Source organism: Aedes albopictus, chromosome 2 (assembly GCF_035046485.1).
Source record: "Aedes albopictus strain Foshan chromosome 2, AalbF5, whole genome shotgun sequence".
Taxonomy (NCBI): Eukaryota; Metazoa; Arthropoda; class Insecta; order Diptera; family Culicidae; genus Aedes; species Aedes albopictus.
In genome coordinates this window covers 497,190,196-497,213,151 of record NC_085137.1, presented here as the reverse complement: position 1 = coordinate 497,213,151, position 22,956 = coordinate 497,190,196, and the positions used below count along the sequence as shown (strand labels likewise).

Below are 22,956 nucleotides of genomic sequence, written 5' to 3'. Positions count from 1 at the left end.
AAGAAAGGAAAAAATGATTAGATCCAAAACTCCCGATTCACTCTCAGTCTACCTACCCTTCATCTTTTCGGCCCGCTTCAGCTCTCGGATTGCACGACCCCGTTTGTCCAGGATGAGCTTGTCCACCCGGACGAAAATTCCATGCTTCTGCTTACAGTTGAAGTACTGTATTCCCTGGACCGTGCCGTCGTTCTTGCCGGTGGGCGTGTCCAGCTCCACACCGATCCAGGTGCCACCCTGAAGAAGTAAAGGAAATACGGTTATACACGGATTTTCGTACCTTAGTACCTAGGTACAGTAAAGGCTGGCTAATGCGTAATACAAATCGCATTGAGAACATTAGCATCTTCTCAGCAACTCTTATCGCTACCTTCTCGTAGTGCCGGCCGGAAATTGTGAGCAATATCAGGGAAGATCGGGTACCCTACCCCGGTCAGAGGAGCGGCTCACAACAGCGTCTGTTCCCCATGTTAGGGGCAACTGATCGAGTGCCGGTGAAGAACTCTATTCTCAACTGTGCATCATATGATACTCCGAAAAGAATATCCGAGGGTTGATGGCCGGCCCTGCGAGCCAGCCGTAAAAAATAGCAACGGAAAATTAGCAACAGAATAATATGAAAGTTGCCGGGCCCCGTGGTGCAATTGGTCACACTTTTGCCTCATAAGCAGATGGTCATGGGTTCGATCCCAGCTCCGGCACTTTCGTCAGTTGATGCTCTTTCCCCCTGAGAGCAGCTGACACTGACCCTCTTCTGAGCCCATGGCTCAAATGGACCCGGATACTTGGACATCGGCGAACGGCAATATTATGCACCACCAACCGGACTGGAAAAAGGAACAATGAACAGCTACACAGAGAAAAAATTCTACTCAGTGACTGAGTTGGCCTTACTCAGAAATCGAAAAATCCTTTGTATTCTTACTCAGTTTCAGCTAAAAGTGGGACAACCCATTGCCAATGGGTTGTCCCACTTTTAACAGAAACTGAGTAAGAAAACAAAGGATTTTTCGATTTCTGAGTAAGCCCAACTCAGCCATTGAGTAGAAATATTTCTCAGTGTACATATCAACACCACGGACAGGGTAGAAAAGTGACAGCAGCGTAAAGGCAACCAGTTCGATATACACAGAGAAAAAATTCTACTCAGTGACTGAGTTGGCCTTACTCAGAAATCGAAAAATCCTTTGTATTCTTACTCAGTTTCAGCTAAAAGTGGGACAACCCATTGCCAATGGGTTGTCCCACTTTTAACAGAAACTGAGTAAGAAAACAAAGGATTTTTCGATTTCTGAGTAAGCCCAACTCAGCCATTGAGTAGAAATATTTCTCAGTGTAGTAGAATTAGAATAGAATACATTTAGGCGCTGTAAGTGTAAATACAACTTCCAATTGGAATGGCTCACGCAGTGCCCTAGTGGACAAAAGAGCTGTAAATTAAGTTAAGTGATTGAAGAATAAAAAAATAATATGAACCGAGACCAAAAGCAGCAGTCTAAAGCCCTACGAACTACAATTGACCTGTATCGCAACTGGGAAACTCCTCCGAGCCTCACACCCATGTACAACAACTATGTAAGGATCATAACAGGTCTGCTACCGTCAACCCCGGCAGACTCTGCGTACTCTAAAGTAGATATACTACCTTTTCGGTAACTCATATCTGCAGCCATCTGTAGAAAAGCCACTGCGTGCGCCGATAAAGCCTCATGAAGTGAAAGGATCTTCCTCCTTTCAGAGGGGTCCAGAATACTCCGCAGGGTTGCCAACGTAAATCTCCTCCCAGATGCCAAGTGATATGATATCAGTTTTTGTTCTTGCCGAAATAGCTGAAAATTTCAACATAAGAACAAGTTTAGCTCTTCTGCACGAAATGAAACACATACACCCATAGAGATGGCACAATGTTAGTGAAATACCATGTGCCCCTCTCTGAGCTGTGGAAACGAAAAACCGCATGCTCTTATTCCCATGTTATTCTCAACAGTGAGCCACAGTTGAGTGGTAAGCATCGGCGCCTGTGAATCCTAAGGTCGTAGGTTCAATGCTGCATGCTGACATTTTTTTATTTTTTTTTTCTAGAAAAAAGTGACAAATCTTGTCTGCTATTGTTTTGATCTTGTAATATCTTAACGAGCTATTATTGAGTAGTTCACCATATTAGATTTTGCTATTATTTCTGTGCTTTTACCTCTTATATCAATCAAACCAATATCAGTTTTTGTTCTTCAGTAATTCAATCAATCATAGACCAGTGTGTGGTAGGGTTTCGTCCGGGTGCCAGTTCGCGCGCGTTTTCTTCGGTGGTTCGATTTTTTCTCTTTCGATTTTGTATTCCGAAGTGAGCATTTCGACGGCGGTGAGTGTGCGGTGGACGCGTCGTGGATCGAGTCGGTTCCGAATTTTTCGCTTCCCGTCGGCGCTAGTTCCCAATACATTTTTAGGGCTCGCCGGTTGAAAAAAAAATCCGGGCGCGGGGCGCCGACAAGTGAGTCGCGTTCAGTGTATTTCTGTGTGGAATAGACTAAAGGTTTCTGCTCCCTAGTGGAGTGGAGACGCGCGATAGAATTTTCTTTATGGCTAGTTTTTGCGTCGAAAAGTAGTCGGTTGTTAACGGCGGTTTGTGTATATTGATCCATTGTCAAATCATATCACCAACCATAGGTGACTCCCGGACTGACAATGTACCTTACCCTACTAACAAAAAAATCCTTCCTGAGACAAACGTGGAGATGCAGCGATTCGCGGTCTTTATAACAACGTTTGTCTTACTAACATTCCCTCCCAGCCTCGATGACCGTAAGGACGTGGCCGGCGCCGTTATTGACCCTATTAAAGTTGAGAGCTCTCGAACTGTGTACATTGAGAATAGTAAGCTAGTCCCAAGCCCTATTAATTGGTTCCTTGTGCAATTTCGATTGCTCTAGTCAATCACGGAGTAGCAACTACGAATTGTGCGGTCATCTATGCTCATTCAGTAATTCAATCAATCATAACTGAATATGCTATTGATCAGATTTTTCCACCTACTCGGGTATTGAACATGATCATTAGGGTGGGTCAACGTTGTATGGGAAAATTTAAAATTGATCAGATTTAATCAGATCAAAGTTTTTATGATGCACTTTGAGGTCCCAAATAACTGTGAAAAATTGGACATGATTGCTTTAGCCTACATTTTGCGCATCGCGATTGAAGTTTGTATGGGATTTTACGTGGGAAATCATACTTTTTCGTATTTTTCTTGAAAGTTGCTCAAAATTGTATTATACCATATAACCGCTAATGTATAGCCCAGGATGTGTCGAAAAACTTTGTCGAAGACCGCAAGGCGATCCGATGTATGTGAAAAAAGATGCACTTTTCGAAAGTCAGGCCAAAAATTGAGATTTTATTATTGATGTTATTCCTTTAAATGTTAAAAGATAAGCGCACTCAGGCACTCAGTAAGTTATATCTTTTGTTAGAAGACTCGGATCGCTTTGCGGTCTTCGGCAAAGTTTTTCAGGACATCTGAGGCTATTTTTTTACATAATCGGTTTAATACTTTCAGAATAATTTTATTCTTTTATAGGGAAAATGCAAAAAATGAGTTTTCCCATATAAAATCCCATACAAATTTCAATCGCGATGCGCAGAATGTAGGCATGACTGATCGCGCTCAAATTTTGTACAGTCGTTCAGGACCCGAAATGGAGTCAAAAAACCTTGATCTGAAAAAACGACCTCTATGACCCACGCTAATGATCATGCTGAGGAGATCAATCGGACATCTTTGCCTAAACGCTCAGGTAGGCCAGATGGGGGGGGGGGGTTCAAACCGACTATTGGAAAGTTCAGTTCAGCGCATTTCAACTAACAAAAGAAAACGACCAACGACTTATTGATTTTGCCATCTTCGTGACCGGCGATCTAGAGCGACTGAACCAATCGGATGTCGCTTCTGCAAACACACAGAGTCTCGACACAGCGTGAGCGGTAATGTTGTTACAAACAGAAGCGGAAACAACAGACCCGCCTTTTTCGGAAGCCGCCTGAAAGAAGTGGAGTGTGAAGAAATGGAGCTGCTGTGCCATTTCCAAGACCCGCAACGGTTGGTGCCGCGAGCCGAAATCTGCAAGTATAAAGATGGGAGCCTCCTGACCTGACGGACGGACGTGAGATGATTGAAACCTGGAAGCAGCACTTCGATGAGCACCTGAATGGTGTGGAGAATGTAAACAAGGAAGAACAAGGCAACGAAAGAAACGACTTCATCAGTGCAACAGAAGACGGAAATGGCCTCTCACGCTGAGGGATGTTAAGGATGCATCTCACCAGCTCAAAAGCAACAAAGAAGCAGATGGTGTATCAAAGCTGATCTCATCTGGCCTGAAAAGTTGGATGATAGTCAAGATCTGCAAAACCGAACAGTTAATGGAGAAATGGAAAGAAGGGATAATCTGCTCCATTCACAAAAAAGGCAACCATTTGGAATGTGAGAACTTCAAATCGATCATCATTTCAATGCCGCCTACAAGTGCCACCGGATCATCAACCGTCGTCGGTCACCTAAAATGAATGAGTTCGTGGGCTTTATCGACTGCTGGTTGACCACGGGGTAGATGTTTACCGTCCGGTAAATTCTCCAGAAGGCTGTTAATACCATTGCGGACGACATGGAATTATCGCCAAAATATTCGTAATGGTATACTAGATATGTGCACCTGCCTAACACGCGAAGCGGCAAAGGTTAGTGGCAAATGTGTCAAAATCAAAGTTAATGCTTGTAGGTGGAACCGAACACGAGAGACGAGGATACCTTTGATGTAGCGGAGAAATTCGTCTACCTTGGATGCTTACTGACGCGACGGCTGACAACAATGTGAGTCGTAAAATTAGATGGTCAGTGAAAGTTGCCCCAAATGCACCGCGTACAAAACGCTTATAAGACAGGTGGTCCTCTGTGGACACGTGACATGCACCATGTTCAAGCAGGATCTGCAAGCACTCAAAGTTTTCGAGCGACGCGTGCTAAGGATGATCTTCGTCGGTGCGCAAGAGAATGTTGTGTGATGAGCTCGCTGCACTTTACAGCGAACCCAGCATAATGAAGTCGGCAAAAGCCGAAAGGATACGGTGCGTAGGACATGTTACAAGAATGCCGGATAACAACCCCGCAAAGTTGGTATTCGCTACTGAGCCGGTTGGCACAAAAAGGCGTGGAGCGCTAAGAGCACGATAGGCGTACATTAGCGTGGTTCAAAAAATCGTTTTTTCTCCACACCGCTTATTCGATTCATAACCAGATTCTAAGCCTTCTCCCAAAAAATGAGCTGATTTGGTTGAAAATTGAGAGTGCACAAGCTCTTCAAAGTTTGTATGGGAATTACTATGGGAAAAGGACGTTTTTCATTCAATTGACCGTAGCATTTCCCCAAGTGCACTAGAGTGTTAGTTGACCCTTGGTTCTCCTAGGCTACTCTATCAGCTACAACTTTGCCGAAGACCACATTCAAATCGGACGCCTCATTAATTAGTTATCGATTTTTATCCAACTGCAGAAACTTTAACAGTGATCGTTCAGCTTCCCAGCAGGCAACATTGCTGCACATGGCGCCACACGCTATGTCTGAACCAGCAGATTATAAAAATTGAATGTACATCGGGTTTCTTTCCACAGAATATTAGAATTCATGCTATATTATCATATGCAGAAACTTTTAAAATATTTCATCGGGGAAATTTTGATTTTTTCATCTTTTTAGCTGTTTTTCATACAAATTTGCATTAAACTCTCGTTTTCGGCCAATTTCTCTCCCATACAAAATGCATGGAAAAATTTTCACCGATAGAATATTTTTAAACCTTCTGCAAATGAAAATATAGGTTGAATACTGATGTTCTGCGGAAAAAAATCCGATGTACATTCAATTTTTATAATCTGCTGGTTCAGACATAGCGTGCGCCAAAGATAGCGCACATAAATCATGGCTACTATGTTTCAAGGCAAATTGCAGTGATGCCCATCGAATAGTGTAATCATCATGATCAAAGATTTTCATTCTGGATAAAAATCTGTTATTCTGTTATTCTGTTATAATCAACGCACCCCCGGGCCGTGGCCAATCTGCGTTGAATCGCTGGGCGATACGTCTACCAGTAGACTTGTATCTGCCCTATGCTAAACCGATTAGCATAGCAAGTCCTTTCCACTGATGAGTAGGCTCGAATGTCCCGCCCCTCCCTATAACCCTTAGGGGGAAATAAGGAGTTTTCAGTTTCAAGTTTTGCATAGATCATGACACCAACTCTTTCTACCATAATGCTTTGAGAATTCTGAAATATCAGAAAACTAATATGATGGAAATAATTGAGATACAAGTTTTTATACAAAATTTAAAGATGAATTGAAGAAATGTAAAGTACGGCAGGAAAATATTCCGCGCCGACACGAAAGTCATGAACAAGCAAACACATGAATATTCTATTTGCATAGTAGTAGAAAGAGTTGCGTGCCTGTTTATAAAAGTTTGTACTTAACTTGATTGCTCCGGATAATTCCCGTTTGTATTGGGGAACTTCGTAAGTGTACCAGGATAGGAAGTCTTCAAAACAAAGGCGTTTTCTGGAATAAAGACAAAAATAAAGGAAATGCTGGACCGCACAGCTCCGCGGCCCACATATATTAGTATAGTGTTTTCAACAATGCAATTTGCAGAATGCAATTCTTAATCGGTATAAATAATAATTACTAGGTTCTACTTTATATGCTACAAGATAGATGCGGTTTTTTTCCTTTTCACCGTTTTTTAGAAATTAAAGTGTACGAACTTAGTCAACTGTTGTTAGGTCATGCGACAGTGCTTAAATTCATGCTGGAGGCATGGCAACATCAAGCGTGTGAATAGACAACAGTGTGATTATTTGGAGTCGGATAGGGTCACGTTGGATAGGATGAAGCCAGAAGAGAAAAAGAAATATTTGAGAAATAAATTGAGGGGCCCAGAATCAAAGGGGTGTAAAGTGACCATTTTGTCGATTTTGAGCTGAACATATCAAAAAATTCTTCAGGTTTCAACCTGTCAGGAACTTTTTTAAGACTATTTTTTCGATGAATAGAAAAATTACAATAAATCATTGAGAATTGGGTCGATTTTGAGACTCCATACATTTTGTATGAGATGAAAAATTGATGAAAAACTTTAAACCACATTTGCTCGAAAGTGGGATTATGTCACTTACATCCGTTTGCTACTAACCCCCTCAATCATTATTCTAATGATTAGTTTACTACGACGCTTGACAATAAACAATAATCCAAGCTTACCAATTTGGCACCTTGCCAGGGGAACTTGGCCTTGTATCTACTATTGGGATGAGGTTTGCAGTGGAATGAAAGTCTAGAGTTTAAATTAATAACGTATAACTAAAGATTTATTAACACAACGATGCGTACACAGCGAGTTAATTTTTTGGAATTACAAAAATGGCGCACCATGCGTAGCCAGCAGAGAAAACAACATTAGGCTGGTACAACCATTAGGCTGGCACAAAATAATAATAATAGGAGATCGTTGTCCCTCTAACACTCCTCCTCAACGAACGAGTCCATCAGGGCGATAGACCCAGCATTCCGGCCAGCTTCCGATGCTTGACGCTACCAAGCGGTTTCGTCAGTATATCTGCCGCCATTTCGTCCGTCGAACAGTACTCCAGGTTCAACACGTTGTTCTCGAACAGTTCCTTCACGTATTGCTGCTTGGTTTCGATGTGTTTGGAACGACGGGTTGACCTTTCCGCACCAACGAACTGTATGCAACTTTGGTTGTCCTCTCGGATAGTAACAGGACCACCTTGTTGCACGCCAAGATCCTTGAACAGAGCCAGTAACCACACCAGCTCTTGACTTGCCTCGCACAGAGACACATACTCCGACTTCGCTTTCCCCACGATGTTTGCTTGCTGGGACTTTTCCTTCTCCTGTTGATCTTGCACCATTTTCCGGCAGTCGCGTCGGATGTGCCCCTCCTTCTTGCAATAATGGCACAACCTTCCCTTCTTCACTTTTGGCTCCACCGCCGAATTCTTCTTCCACGATCCGGTCACCAAAACTTTCTCGCTCGATGACGCATTCTCCACCCGACGTCTTCCCTCGTCGAGCAGCTTCCCCTTCACGAAATCGATGGTCAAATCCGCATCCGGTCGACTTTCGAGCGCCATGATCAATCCGCCGTAGGACTCCGGCAGGCTGGACAGCATCAGAGCCACGAACCAGTGGTCTTTCACATCCTCGCCCAAAGCAGACAGACGAATCCGCAACGCCGTCATCTGCTTGAGATGTTCCGCCATGTCCCCGTCGTCCGGCATCCGCAACGTTATTAACTGACGCACGACGTGAATTATGCTCGAAAGAGAAGAACGCTCGTGATAATCTTTCAGAGCATCCCACATCTCCTTCGCCGTGGACTTTTGCATCACATGGATCAGTTGGCCGTCTTCCAGTGCCAATCCGATAATTGCCTGCGCCTTCTCGTCGTTTTCGACCCAGGCTGCATCCGCATTCGCCGGCTTCGGATTCGTCACCACATCCAACACTTTCTCCCGCGTCAACAAAAGTCGCACCTTAAACTTCCAGATCGCGTAGTTCTGGTCGTTTAGCTTATCCACCGGAACTTTCGAATCCGCCATCTTGTCTTTTCGACACGATCGAACACGATTTTCCCGGACCGACAAACGTCCACACAATTCACACTCGCGACGACGAAACTCACGTACTTTCCACGTTCACTGGACCCAAAACCTATTGGGATGAGGTTTGCAGTGGAATGAAAGTCTAGAGTTTAAATTAATAACGTATAACTAAAGATTTATTAACACAACGATGCGTACACAGCGAGTTAACTTTTTGGAATTACAAAAATGGCGCACCATGCGTAGCCAGCAGAGAAAACAACATTAGGCTGGTACAACCATTAGGCTGGCACAAAATAATAATAATAGGAGATCGTTGTCCCTCTAACATCTACAGCTCAGGGATTAACTCCATACCGTCAATAAGGCAAATTGTCAACTATATTCTTTGTGATACTTTGACGGAATATTATTTGGAGTAATCTTCTGAGACACACAATCCGGGCAAATTGGATTGTCAGATAATCAGTGCTCTTTCAGCACCAGGTGTCACATCACGATCATTAATATACAGGAGTATAAAAACTACAAGATGTGATGGCCGGAAGAATACAGTGTCGAACCAAACAGCAAGACTACCAGCCAGCTAGTGTTCCTACTGCTACGTCCGACACTGTAGGTAAGCTAACTCCCCCATTTTCATTCTGGATAAAAATCGATAACAAATTAATGAGGCGTCCGATTTGAATGTGGTCTTCGGCAAAGTTGTAGCTGATAAAGTAGCCTAGGAGAACCAAGGGTCAACTAACACTGTTGTGCACTTGGGGAAATGCTACGGTCAATTGAATGAAAAACGTCCTTTTCCCATAGTAATTCCCATACAAACTTTGAAGAGCTTGTGCACTCTCAATTTTCAACCAAATCAGCTCATTTTTTGGGAGAAGGCTTAGAATCTGGTTACGATTCGAATGAGCGGTGTAGAGCAAAAACGATTTTTTGAACCACGCTAGCGTACATACTATTATTGATTACGTGTTATCCCAATTGTAATGTTGTACACAGGGCTGACAATCGTCCTTCTCGTTTCGGCGCATATATTGGTGTGGAACGGTGGAACCTCAGAATGTAAGAGTGCTGGATTGGCAATCTAGAGTTTTGTTATTTGATTCCAGATGCAATTTTTATTTTATAAAAATCTATTTTTTTATATTGAAAATCTTTTTTTCTTCACTACATAAGCCCTTCACGATTCGCTGGCTAAAATGAGTAATGCGACGCAGGGATGGCAAAAATACTTTTTTCTCTTTTCCGTTCATCGGCGGTATCGAGTAAAATAAAAAACAAAACAACGGCAGCACCAATACCATCAGACGCCGCGCCGACGGCAATCAAGCAGACGCTTGATGGTTTTCGCTTCCTCACGAAAATATTTATGAGCAGTCATACTAAGGCTAGTGATTGCGAAAAATGTCAAATATTTTCAACTGCTAATAACTCACTTGTTTTAATAAATAATTTAAATCGATTTGCACAAATGGCTAGAGCACACTCCTAGCTTTGTGATGCATGTAAAGAAGTTTGTCTAGAAGCGGTTTGAAACGCAGAAAAATGCGAAAATGGGAGAGACAGGAATTTATGTCGTCGTTGTGCTCGAGTACTGGCGCTCTCGCACTTGGAAACCTTTTTGAGGAAGAAGGCTGCAGAAAAAAAATGTTATGACATTTATTTTTCGAACAGTTTGAGTTTGGCTCGGCCTGTAATATTCGTGTGGAAAAATGTCAAATGTACAGCCGGTAACCGTTTTTTTTTCAGTACATTTCTCATCCCTGATCCGACGTGCAACGAGCAACGATGGCTGCCTAGTTTTCATTCTTGTCGTCGACTTTTCTGCTCGGACGACGACGATTTTCAGCCCTGGTTGAGCAAATAAATGCACGTATGTGTGTATGCACACTAAATTGGACCTTACCTGAAAATGAGTTCCGCCAATGAACGCAATCACGCCACTGGTATTGTAGGGCCTTATCTGTACCGACTCGCCAACCACAACCCAATCGGGAATGTTCTCATGCTTGCTGGGTGTCGTAAAACTGCTTTCCATAACTGAAAACATTCCAAAGAAGCGTAAATCATCCATCCAAGAAACACATCACTAATCAAACCGTACCATCCGAATCACTCATCAATTTTGAACTGTTGTTCTCCTCATCAACGGTTTCATTCAGATTGCTATCTTCCTGCTGTTGCAGCTGTTCTTGTCCGACTTCCTCAATCGTCCTGGTCATTTCTTCCTCCTCCTCGTCGTCTCCCTCGAGCTCGGCCTGTTCATCAACGCCTTCATCCTCTTCGTTGATCATCATCTCGGTGCAGGACGTGGTGTTCAAAATCGCCGGTTCACTGGCTCGCTTGAGGTTATTGTTGTACATTCGCTGGAGTTCAACAGCTGACCGCTCGTCTTCGTCGTCGTCCTGTTCTTCGCCATCGCCTTCGCCTCGATTGCCATTCAGCTGATCAAAGTTGGCAACGTCCTTCAGGAAGGGATTCACCCGCTTGGGGAATTCGCTGCTGATTGCACTGGCATTGAAGCCGCTGCTGATCTCCGCCGGGGTGTAGCAATCGGCCGATTTGGCATTGGTGTGGTCGTTTCTCATGTTGGACGGTGACATGGTTTCTGTAAGGATTGGAAATGGGATTTGACTACATTAAACGCTTTTTCTTCAACAATTTTATAGGTACATATATATATATATATATTAGGCCTGTCCAGCTTTTCAAAAATGTTCTCTGATTCTCAAGTCCACCCCCATATTTTGATTAGCATCCTAAAAGAAGCAACTGGTCAAAATTTCAGCCCAATCCATTGAAATTAAGAGGTGCATCAAATCAATTTTGTGTTTTTCGACTATTTTTGAACTTCAAAAAATCATAACTACACTAAAACATGTCAAAACTTAATTCTTTTGGCAGAAATGGAAAGCTATGCTTGTTTGCTACAACTTCTGCGAACAACGTGTGCCAATAAAATTGATGGAAACATGTGTAATTATCACATTTGTAATCAGAAAGGCCTTAAAAAGTTGATTATTTGATGGATTTTGTTCTGGAACACCCTAATATACGTAATAAGTTGGATTTTTCAAAACGGCATCATATTCTCCCATGTTTTTTGGTTATTTGCTTCTTTGACACCAATGCTGTAGGAGTTGAGCAAAAATTACTATAATTCGTGAAAGCCAAATGTGGCCTAAAAACTAGCTTTTCGGGTGCAATCACGCTTTGACGCGCAAAAAATGGCATCGCGTCAGCACTGATATGATAGCCAACACCTGTCATCACGCTTGTTTGTTATCACCCGTGATAGGGGGTAGCTAAGGCAAACTACAAGGAAGCAAAGCTACTACGTTCAGTACAATTTCGCGCCACAGCGTGATTGCCTCCAAAAAGTTAGTTTTTAGGCCACATTTGGCTTTCCCGAATTTTAATATTTTTTGCTCAACTCCTACAGCATTGATGTCAGTGAAGCAAATAACCAAAAAATATGAGAGAATATGATGCCGTTTTAAAATATCAAACTTATTACGTATATTAGGGTGTTCCAGAACAAAATCTATCAAAAAATCAACTTTTTAAGGTTTTTCTGGTCACAATTGTGATAATTACACATGTTTCCTTCAATTTTATTGGCACACGTTGTTCGGAGAAGTTGTAGCAAACAAGTATAGCTTTCAATATCTGCCGAAAGAATTAAGTTTTGACATGTGTTAGTGTAGTTATGATTTTTTGAAGTTCAAAAATAGTCGAAAAACACAAAATTGATTTGATGCACCTCTTAATTTCATTGGATTTGGCTGAAATTTTGACCAGTTACTTCTTTTAGGATGCCAATCAAAATATGGGGGTGGACTTGAGAATCAGAGAACATTTTTGAAAAGCTGGACAGGCCTAATATATATATGTATCGGTCATTGAGGGTATTCAATGAATAAAAGTTAAGCATAAGACGATTGACATTACAATCACATCTTCAACATTGCTTCTTCTTCTTCTTCTTTATGGCTCTACGTCCGCACTGGGGCTTGGCTTGCCTCGCTTCAACTTAGTGTTCTTTGAAGCACTTCCACAGTTATTAATTCAAGGGCTTTCTTTGCCTGCCATTGCATGAATTTGTATATTGTGAGGCAAGTACAATGATACACTATGCCCAGGTAGTCGAGAAAATTTTTCCGACTGGAACGGGAATCGAACCCGCCGCCTCCGGATTGGCGATCCATAGCCTTAACCACTAGGCTAACTGGAGACCCCAGACTTCAACTTTGCTATTTGGCATAATGGTTGTTTGGAATGACTAGAATCATCCCAAATAAACAGAAGTTCGTACAAAAGTATATTTTATAAGCTGAGCAGCTTGTTGGAGGTTAATCGGTAGCCTCCTAAAACAGCTTCATTAAAAAAAGGCTACAATAGTGAAGCATATTTTGCATAAAATCTTCATTAATACCGTGAGGTCGCCATTCCTCGCTTCAAATCGTATGATACGAGTGGTGAATAACGACCTCACGGTATACGGTTTTATGGATTTATCAAGAAATTCACCTAAGAATAGACTTCGTCCTCGATTGTTGTTACTTGAATCGATCAACACATCCCCAACTCACCTGGAGTTTCTCCGACGCTAAGCGACCGGATCGAGTACGTATCGTCGTTGGTGAGGTTACTGAATGAAACGGCCTGCGAACCGTACCCACTGGACGTGGACGAACTCATGCTGGGCGTCCCAGCGGCAATGTTTTGGCTTTTCACAATTCCACCACCGGTCCCAGTGCCACCAACACCACCACCACCACCAACACCTCCGGTTCCCATTTTACCTTTGGTCATGGCGGCGCTTGGGCCGTACTTTCCGCCCAGATCGTTGGTCGGCGGCCGCTTGTCGATGTCGATGAACGATTCCACCGTGTAGGAGGATTTCATCTTCGACAGGTTCGGCTTTTTGGCGGGCTCGTAGAAATCGTAATCGGCGTACTCGGGTTCGCTGAATCGATCTTCGCCCTCCTCCTCGTAGCAGATTTGCTTGATCAGGGGTTCCTCGTGCAGGGTGGTCATCCGCTGGGCTAGTTTGCTAGCCGCCGGGGACGCTGTTTGTTCGTGTTGGGAAAAAAAACAAAGATGAAAGAGTTAGGCAATGACTGAAACCCGCATTACTTGTAATAAAAATATCGTAATAAAATGGAAAACAATCATCGAAACACAACATCGATCTAAAATGAAGAGTTGAAAATGAAACTCAAAAGAACGGAAATCAATCGAACAAACACGTTCGCTACGTACGCTTGGTTGGCTGTAATCGCAGGGAGTTCAAATTTATGTTTAAGTTTAGGAATGTGGGACGAGCTGCATTCCAAGAAAGTGTTTGTGAAATAAGAGAAAGAAAAGAGAAAGAAGAATACAATACGGTGGGTTTGTTGATTGGTTTGATGGGATTTCTCTGGATGTTCTGTTGGTATGGTTGTCCTTGATGTGATTGGGTGACATTCAGTGGCTTTTCTGTGCTAATATGGTTAGATCATTTTGTGAAGTTGTAAACGCCCAAGTTTTCAAAGTAAAATAACATTAGTTTTAAGTATTAGATACCGTGAGGTCGCCATTCATCGCTCGTTTCATACGATTTATATTCAAATCGTATGAAACGAGCGGTGAATGGAGCATGAGCGGTGAATGGCGACCACACGGAATACTAATCTCCATGAAACTGGGGTGTCTATGAGTCCTATGAGTGCATTAAATGGCACTTAATTCCATATACAGTGTATCAAACAATTGTCCGTACAGCAAATTTTTTATCAAAATAATTTTTCATTCAAATGTTTATAACTTTTTCATACGTCATTCAAAACCGCTGAAATTTTGACCAATCATGAATCATATATTACTGCTCTATTGGTAAAATTTTGAGCGTGATCGAATAAGTTTTCTGAAAGTTATAGAACTTTTACTAAAACTTATAAGATTTTTGAACACATTTTTAAAACATTAAATCTCAATATGTAGTCGATGAAACTTTTTCAATATTTTTTGTGCTACAGCTTATACCTAAGGCTTTCATATGCAGCTTCGTTTGAGGTTTTATATTCACTACAAAAAATATGAAAAATTTTCTTATGTAGTTGACGGTATTTAAAAAATTACCATATTTTGAACATATAATCTGCCAAACGTTTTCTACCAATAAAAGTGCATTAAATGAACGAAAAATGCATAGGACCTACTCTTCATATGTTGTTTAGTAGGTCCTGTATAAAAATATTACATTAAGAGAGTTTAAAAAAGTTGAAAACACTTGGCACTTTTATTGATCAAAATATGATAAAATTCCAAATAATACTCTGAATATATACATATTTGTCATATTTTTTGTAGTGAATATAAAACCTCGAACAAAGCTGCATGTGAAAGCCTCAGGTGCAAGCTGTAACACAAAAAAGATTGAAAAAGATTCATCAACTACATATTGAGATATAATGTTTTAAAAATGTGTTCAAAAATCCTAAATGTTTTACTAAAAGTTCTATAACTTTCAGAAAACTTATTCGATTTCGCTCAAAATTTTGCAATATATGGTGCAATATATGGTTTATGATTGGTCAAAATTCCAGCGTTTTTGATTGACGTATAAAAAAGTTATAAACATTTGAATGAAAAATTATTTTGACCAAAAAATTGCTGTACGGACAATTGTTTGATACACTGTATGTTTGTAGCTCCGTTGTAATTATCAAGTATACTGGGATTGTTAATGTTGGGTTATTCTGTTTTGTACAACTCAAAAGCACCTAGACATATGGACGAGCTAGCTTTGTCCTTTCCACGAATTAGAGGGTTGCAACTCTAAAGGTACGCAGTGTCAAATATTTGACCAAGATTAGAAAAACAGTCAATAAAGCTGTCTTTATTTTAAGACAGGTGGTTGCTCCTCAGGCTCAGTTAAATATTTGATACTGTGTACTACCAGGCTTAACTTACTCGATATAGCTATACCTAACAAGTGTTGGAACTTACCTGCTCCGTAGGAAGAGTTTGGCGATTCATCACTGGTGCCAGTGGTGTTGTTCTTCAGTTTCTGTCGACTCGTGTTTGTTTCACGGGTGCTTTGAGCTGTGAATATAATGAAAATTTTATTGATTTGGAACTCGAGATCAAATAACCATGCGTCTTCTTTGAGTTCTTATCACCACAACGTACGCAATCACAAATCGACCACACTCTGATTGATGGACGGCACATCTCCGATATTATTGATGTCTAGGACTTATATCGTGGAGCTAACATCAACTAAGGTATGATCTATAGCTTCTGAAGCATCCTGATGTTGCCGTCCCATAAATACAGAATCTCGAGGCAGCGTTGCGTATCGAGGGTGAGTTCGATTAACCCTTCTGGAGAACTACTGCAATACTGCCAAAAAAAAATCCGGGCCCGTAGCGTAGTGGACACGTTCACTTCATAAGTGGATGGTCATGGGTTTGATCCCAGCCCCGGCACTAGCAATTTTTCGTCAGCTGCTCTTCCCCCAAGAGCGGCTGACACCTGACCCACATATGCTCTAACGGACCCGGAAACTTGGATATCGGCTAACGGCAACTCATAATGGACTCTCAATCGGACTGGAAAAGGAACAAGAGCCGCACATCAACATCCTCGTACTCATCATTCTACCATAGACAGGGTAGAAAAGTGACAGCAGCGCAAAGGCAACCAGTTCGATATAGTAGAATTAGAACAGAATACATTTAGGCGCTGTACAAAGTGTAAGTGCAGCTGCTAATTGGAATCGCTCACGCAGTGCCCTAGTGGACAAAAGAGCTGTAAATTAGGTTAAGTGGTTGAAGAATAATAATAGAGAGTAGAACCAATACTGTCAAAACAGTTATCAACAACAACAACAACTCATTGATCACGGATACAACCTGGCTGAAGATTGAGGAGCGTAGAGAAGCAAAGGCCGCGACAGAGCGGGCAAGTATCAAAGCAGCCAAATATGGGTCCGGTCAACGGTATTCGGCTTCAGAAAAGGAAGCCAAACGCTGCTAGGTAGACGAAACAAGCGAGTGTGGGTGGATTCCCTGTTTGGCGAAGGTGTGAAAGCCGCCACAACCGGCAATATCCGCCAGCTCTACGATATCTCACGACTTAGTGCAGCATTGATGAAAGCCGAGCATGCCAGCGAAAGACGCTACTGGACGCTCACTAACCGACTCAACTGACCAGCTGAACGTTGGCAGTTTTGACATCCGACCAGCCATCAACATCTCTGCATGAACCGCATAGAATAGGGCGCATCACCCGTACCAGCTCTGAGGCACCATCACTGTAGTAGTGAAGTTCACCAAGGTTTCTGTCGTGCAAATCATTCATTTTAGTTCGGAGTTGTACTCCCTGGTGATATGGCCCTCCACTCCGCACTTCCTGCAGAGGTTCCTGTCGCGTCTTTTACACGCCTACGACTTATGTCCTTACTCAAAGCATTTGAAACACGCCACTAGCGGCTCGTATTTGCAGAGCGGGCACACTGACCAGCCTATCCTGATCTTTTCGACTGCAGTCGCCTTGTTCACCTCACCTACGGGGAGCTTTTTTTCCTTCTAAACCATAGGGGGATAATCTTCAAACAGACACTCTAACATCAAGGAGGGTAGTGTGGGGCTGAGACCGTCTTCTACAACAATAGTAAAAGCCAGGACTACTCTCTCCTCGTACCCACTAAACACATTCCTATGGTCGCCAAACCCTACGTCTCTCCGGAACCACCAAGAAGGTATTGCTTCAGAGAGAGGCTAGTGCACATCGCACCCTCAAGGTTAGCTGCGTAGCCTAGCAGCAACGAACATTGATGACTCGCTCTGGAGAGTCCATCACGGTAGCATGCTGGCGCTTAGCCAGTTTCCCGAGTGGTCCTCGCCACTCCCTTTGTCCTCAGAAGGCGGGCAGGGTCAACTCCGCCCGCGCCCAACTGCTTTGCAGACATCAAGAACTGATGCCCACGTGCAACCCGATCTGACCTGCCCGCAAAGGAAGGGTATCACTACCCTTCAGGCCCTATCAGATGCACCCGAAGGCTGCAGACAGCAGGGTTTCACTTACCCCGACCCTTGCCGGGGACCCCTTTCCAACCGCGGGCTCGGATCCAACCCAGTAGACCGACGCCACGACAGCACCGCTACCGGGACTTCCTCTCCGCGGCCACTTAATCGCTGTAAGGGTCGATCTCGACCGCAGGGCATCGGTATGACCTACGAAGCCGACTCCGAACCCCTGGACCACCTCTTGTACTGCATCTGAACTAGCCATTCTCCGAGTCCACGCGCCACCTCCTCTGTAGCTCCCAGACGATATGGGTGATAGCCGTTGAAACGGCGTTCCAGCCAAACTCATCCCTACACATCCTCTGGACCAAATTGTCCGGAGTTGTGTCCTCCCCGCATGTGGCAAGCATGCGGTCACGCATTATGCGAAAACGCGGGCACACGAACAAAACGTGTTCCGCCGTTTCCTCTAAACCATTGCACACTGGGCATTCGGGAGAATCCGCATGCCCGAAACGGTGTAGATACTGTCGGAAGCAACCATGTCCTGTAAGGACCTGTGTCAGGTGGAATGTGACTTCCCCATGGCGCCTATTAATCCAACTATCTATCCTCGGTATCAACCTATAGGTCCACCTTCCTTTGGTGGAACTGTCCCACGCGCGCTGCCATTTGACCATAGAGGCCATCCTGACAGTCCTGCGTATGCCTCTTGTGCCGCGCATTTCGAAGCACTCCATGTCCTCACTGATAAGAATGCTGATAGGCACCATACCAGTAATGACGCAGAGAGCGTCGTGTGACACGGTACGGTACGCGCTCGCAACCCTCAGGCACATAAGCCTGTAAGTACTTTCCAGCTTCCGTCTGTAGCATTCAGTACTGAGCGCAGTGCCCCATGCCGGGCCACCATACCTATGTATGGACACCTACGGGGAGCTTGATCGTGGCGATCTGCGTGCCTGCGTGCCTGCCTCGTTCATGTTTTTACACTGGAGAGTCGCTTTCGCCGTTAGGGATCTTACCTGCACTTTTTCGCCCAATTGAGCTAGTGCTTTGTAGGAGGTGTCTTTCTTGGCCGCCTTCATATTCAACACTAGCATCATCTCTCCAGTCCTGGTGCGTCGATGTTTTTACATCCGCGCCCAACGGTGAGAGACGATTTTCGCCTCGCATGACCCCCAGCACCTCGGTGTACGTGTCTGCCTCGATTTTGAAGACCAGCGCCAGTCTGTTCGTTGGGTACGCTACATCGAAGCCCGTCGAACTCCATATTCCCCATTGTACCCAGTGCTGATTTGCCACACCCGGTACATACTAGGAGGACCGTTAACTAGACTAGGAATGCACACTACTACAAAGAATCAAAAACGACATTAGAAAAATTAAACCACATTCGTTCGGCAATGAATTTTTGGATTGTGAAATCAATTCGAATACTGAACATAGAATTCCGCATGACAAATTGCTAGTTCAAAGTTATATTATGTAAGGTAGCTGGTGACTTATTAAGCAGTGTAGAATTATCCGACTACATTGTTACAGCCAGCTAATGAAAGCGTCCCATGAAGAAGTCCAAATTTGATTAGATTTGTTTTTTTTGGTGCCAAACGAATGGTATAATTATGAATGAGTAGAGTTTCTTTGATTAATTTGTCATTCATTAATCCATAGCCTCACATCTGTAAGTTAAACTCTCCCAAAAGTAATTCGATCGAGTCGTGCTCTCCATAAACGGCGATGTACGAGCTAGGGTAACAGACCTTATTCTCATTTCAAACCATAAATAAACTAAGTGTTGCCGAAGGGTAAGGTGTAGGATCGGAGACTGACTTCTTTCAGCAGATCGAAAGTCCTGATTTCGTGGATAAGCTAAAGCTAAAATATATTGGTTCAATTCCAATAAGAATTCAGAATGGGTTTCTTACAATTATTCAGTGCGATCTTCCTATTCCCTTACTGTCTATTCGACAAACATCACTTGGCATCGGTTGTCCCGGATCTAATTGTGTTCGCTATAGTAAAATATACGTTAAACTTCGTGCACTTCGTACGGTATACAACTAGCATGCACTTACTTGGTAATCAAATAAATATTAATACTGATTCACTCGCTAACTGACTACGCTCTTTAGATGGTGTATTCTATCTTCTTCTATGAGGATTGTTTCAATTTCATTTCCATTTAGATCCCTATAATGTTCCATACTAGTTCCCATGTTGATATGACCACCTTCGAAATAGTATCGCAACACTAAGCATTGAAGTTTTTAAGCCGATTCTTCGATAACTTGCGTGCATAGTGGATAATAAACCAGTATAGCTAAATAATTACTGTTGATTGGTAGCGTACACTAAAGTAAGATACTATTAATTCAAAATTTAAACAAACTCTAATACTATTATATTCACCAGGAATTTTGTAACTTTTTCCACCAATTAATTTTACGAAATCAACCAAACCCTACCGCCCAACACTGTTCTTATTTCTGACCGTTATCTAAGGGTTCTCTTTTTCTTGGTCCGATTGGCTACCGTTCTTCTTAGGGTTGGTTTTCCGCGCGTTTCGCAACCGACTTGGCAGCCTGTTTAGGTCCTCAGCAGGTTTCGACCATGCAGCTCGAGCCGTAGGGCGTAGAGCTGCATGCTTTAATGCTGCTTTGCCAGCAAAGAGGTAGCTGTCCGTTTGGGAGGACCGCTCCTTTCGGCTCGCATCAGCCGCACTCCGCTCTTCGAGCAATGAGATCATACTCCTTCTTGGCCAGGACCAGCGATTTTTTTTTTTCATTAGCATTTATTTATTAGGCTCATGCGCACTAGGCATAACGGAGCCGTATAACTGTATTAATTAATAACATTTTAATTAAGTGTATATCCTTGTTTTATCAATTCTCCAATCCTTCTGCTCTCCTCTTCAATATACTGTTGTCGAAGAACGGGGTCGTTGATGTGAGAATACGAGCCACGTCGGTATCGTGATGGTGCGGGAGCGGGTGGAACATCAAAATCAGCAACGTTGCTATCACTTTCGCTGGATATAGATAGAGGCGGTGCGATACGTTTGGATGCGTTGGTGCTAGCTGTGTCTGAGTCGACCGATCGCTGTCGCTTGGGATCTGGTTTATTGTTTTCTTGTTTTTTTTTTTGTTTTGCTCTTATCACTGATCTCCGGCTTGGAGAGAGATGGCCATTGTTTTACGGCGAGCGTTGATGGAACTTGTGCCTCGTTAGATTTTTTGCACTGCACCGGCTGTTTATTCGCTGTGGATGCTACCGCTTCAGAGCACCGCAGTTTTGGGTGATCTTTACCACCACAATTGCGGCAGGTACGTCTTTGTGATGGATAAGAAGCATACGTTGTTTCATCGGCCACCATGATATATGATGGAAGGGTTTTCGTCAGCTGCATACGTACAACACGTACTCCGTTGCTGAGTCCAGCAAAGTAGCTTCTCCAGACGTCGTTCCGTATGGAGATCACCTCGCCATACAGCTGCATATGGGTAGTGATCGTGTGGTTTTCAATCTCCTCCGGTAGGTCATGTAGACGAACGTCGACAGCGCAGCTATCGATGTAAATCGGAAGTGGAATTGGAAGTCGCTTCCCTTCACAATTCATATAGTGCTTCAGGTGGTACTTTGATGCAATCTTGGCTGCTTATTACGAAAAAATAATGAAGTACTACAAATGCATATTAAAATATATCATGTGTAGTGGAACCTTACAAATGCGTAATATATTAGGACATCACAATTGGACTAATACAACACAAAACATATATTTAGCCCTGTTACCCTAGTGGATAACGATTTCCGATGACAGGATGACGAGGTTTCATTAATGTTGTTGGTCCATCAGTCAATCCTGTAATCGTATTTTCGCTGGCAAGTTGCCTTTTGTTCGCAGCATTAGTTACTTTCATAGCTTGAGTTTTGTCTAGGAATTTCTAATCCTAAGGGGCATCCCGATTCGGGTTTCATCACTAGAGTTCTATAACTTGAAGTCTGTGCCAGGAAAAGGTTTACATCTCTAGTACTTAATCACGACCCGAAATGGCCTGAATTTTGGCAATCGAAATAGGATTGCGTGCCTCTATTCTGCCAGAGCCCTATAAATGTGCATTAATATTAGGGAAATATTTACAAATTAAAATACAACATTTAACACAAAAATAAAACTTGTAATATGCTGTTTCTTCACTTTACATTGTCATTTAAATAACATGCCGCACGATGTGTGGTTGGATGCTCTTTACTAGTGTCATATCCAACTCCAACTCACAATCTAAAAACTGTTTTAAATCGGCGATGCTTGGCCGTTTCGGAAGAACTGATGTGTCCAGCACAACACAATTTTTCATTGCAACCGGCATGATGGTAAAATGAAATAAAATGTAGGGGTAGGCGGGGCATAATGAGCAGGTGGGGCATAATGAGCACCTTGTATTTTCACTGTAAATCTTCAAATTTACGAAACAAATTGCTTGATTGTAGCTTAATTATCTAAAATCCAATGAATTGATGACGAAACATTAGTCAAAATAGCCGTTTACCTTGAAAAAATAATCAAAATGCGTAAAGTGGCCATATACCGGGAAAATATTATAAGAATCAGGTGACCTAAAATAAGGTTTTGGGTATCGAAATAACAATTTTGTGGGTATCTATCAAGTTTCTTGATATTCCTTGAGCCAATGAAATGTATTCGTAACACTTTTCAACTATTTGTAAAATTATTTTGTTGAAAGAATATGCTTCAAAGAGTTGGTAGTAGGGTGGGGCAAAATGAGCAACTGGTGAAAAAATAATTAAAATGGTAAACATCTTCAACAAACGAATTTTTATTTTGGTTTTCTTTGTTTTGATGCATATAGTAAGGTTTTGTCATTCACTTTCAATTTATTAGCTTGAAAATGTCAGTATCTGTATATTATCGTCGTTTAAAAATTCCTCAATAGTAGACTCTTTAAAACCCCACAGTTCCCTACAAATTAAACCCCATAATCCCTTCAAATTCTCATTGATTGTTGCCGGTATGTTTTATCATTGACAAGAATAGTCAATTAGCATTTGATTGTGTACAAAACTGGGATTGATCATCCTGCCCCACCTAGGGTGCTCATTATGCCCCACCCCCAAAACGCAACTCGCGATTTTATACGTTTTTAAAAACATAAAATTTTACAATATTTATAACTTTATTCGGAATTTCAACGATTAGCTTTTGTCAGTTAAGGTTTAAATGAGGATTGAACGTTAAATT

General features: G+C 42.5%; 1 protein-coding gene across 13 annotated transcripts in view; it reads right to left on the bottom strand.

Moving 5' to 3' along the window:
- The window catches only part of LOC109408687 (kinesin-like protein KIF13A), a 193,114-nt gene that overhangs the window by 5,913 nt on the left and 164,245 nt on the right, over positions 1–22,956 (bottom strand). For 9 of the 13 annotated variants that reach the window (XM_062854349.1, XM_062854341.1, XM_062854339.1 and 6 more), the window contains 6 exons: positions 15,670–15,765; positions 13,942–14,004; positions 13,269–13,748; positions 10,781–11,284; positions 10,583–10,716; positions 57–237 (listed from right to left, as the gene is read on the bottom strand). In XM_062854349.1, the coding sequence (XP_062710333.1) occupies positions 57–237; positions 10,583–10,716; positions 10,781–11,284; positions 13,269–13,748; positions 13,942–14,004; positions 15,670–15,765 (1,458 nt within the window). The remainder of the gene's footprint in view (positions 1–56; positions 238–10,582; positions 10,717–10,780; positions 11,285–13,268; positions 13,749–13,941; positions 14,005–15,669; positions 15,766–22,956) is intronic. The other 4 variants (XM_062854346.1, XM_062854347.1, XM_062854348.1 and 1 more) reach the window with 3 other exon arrangements.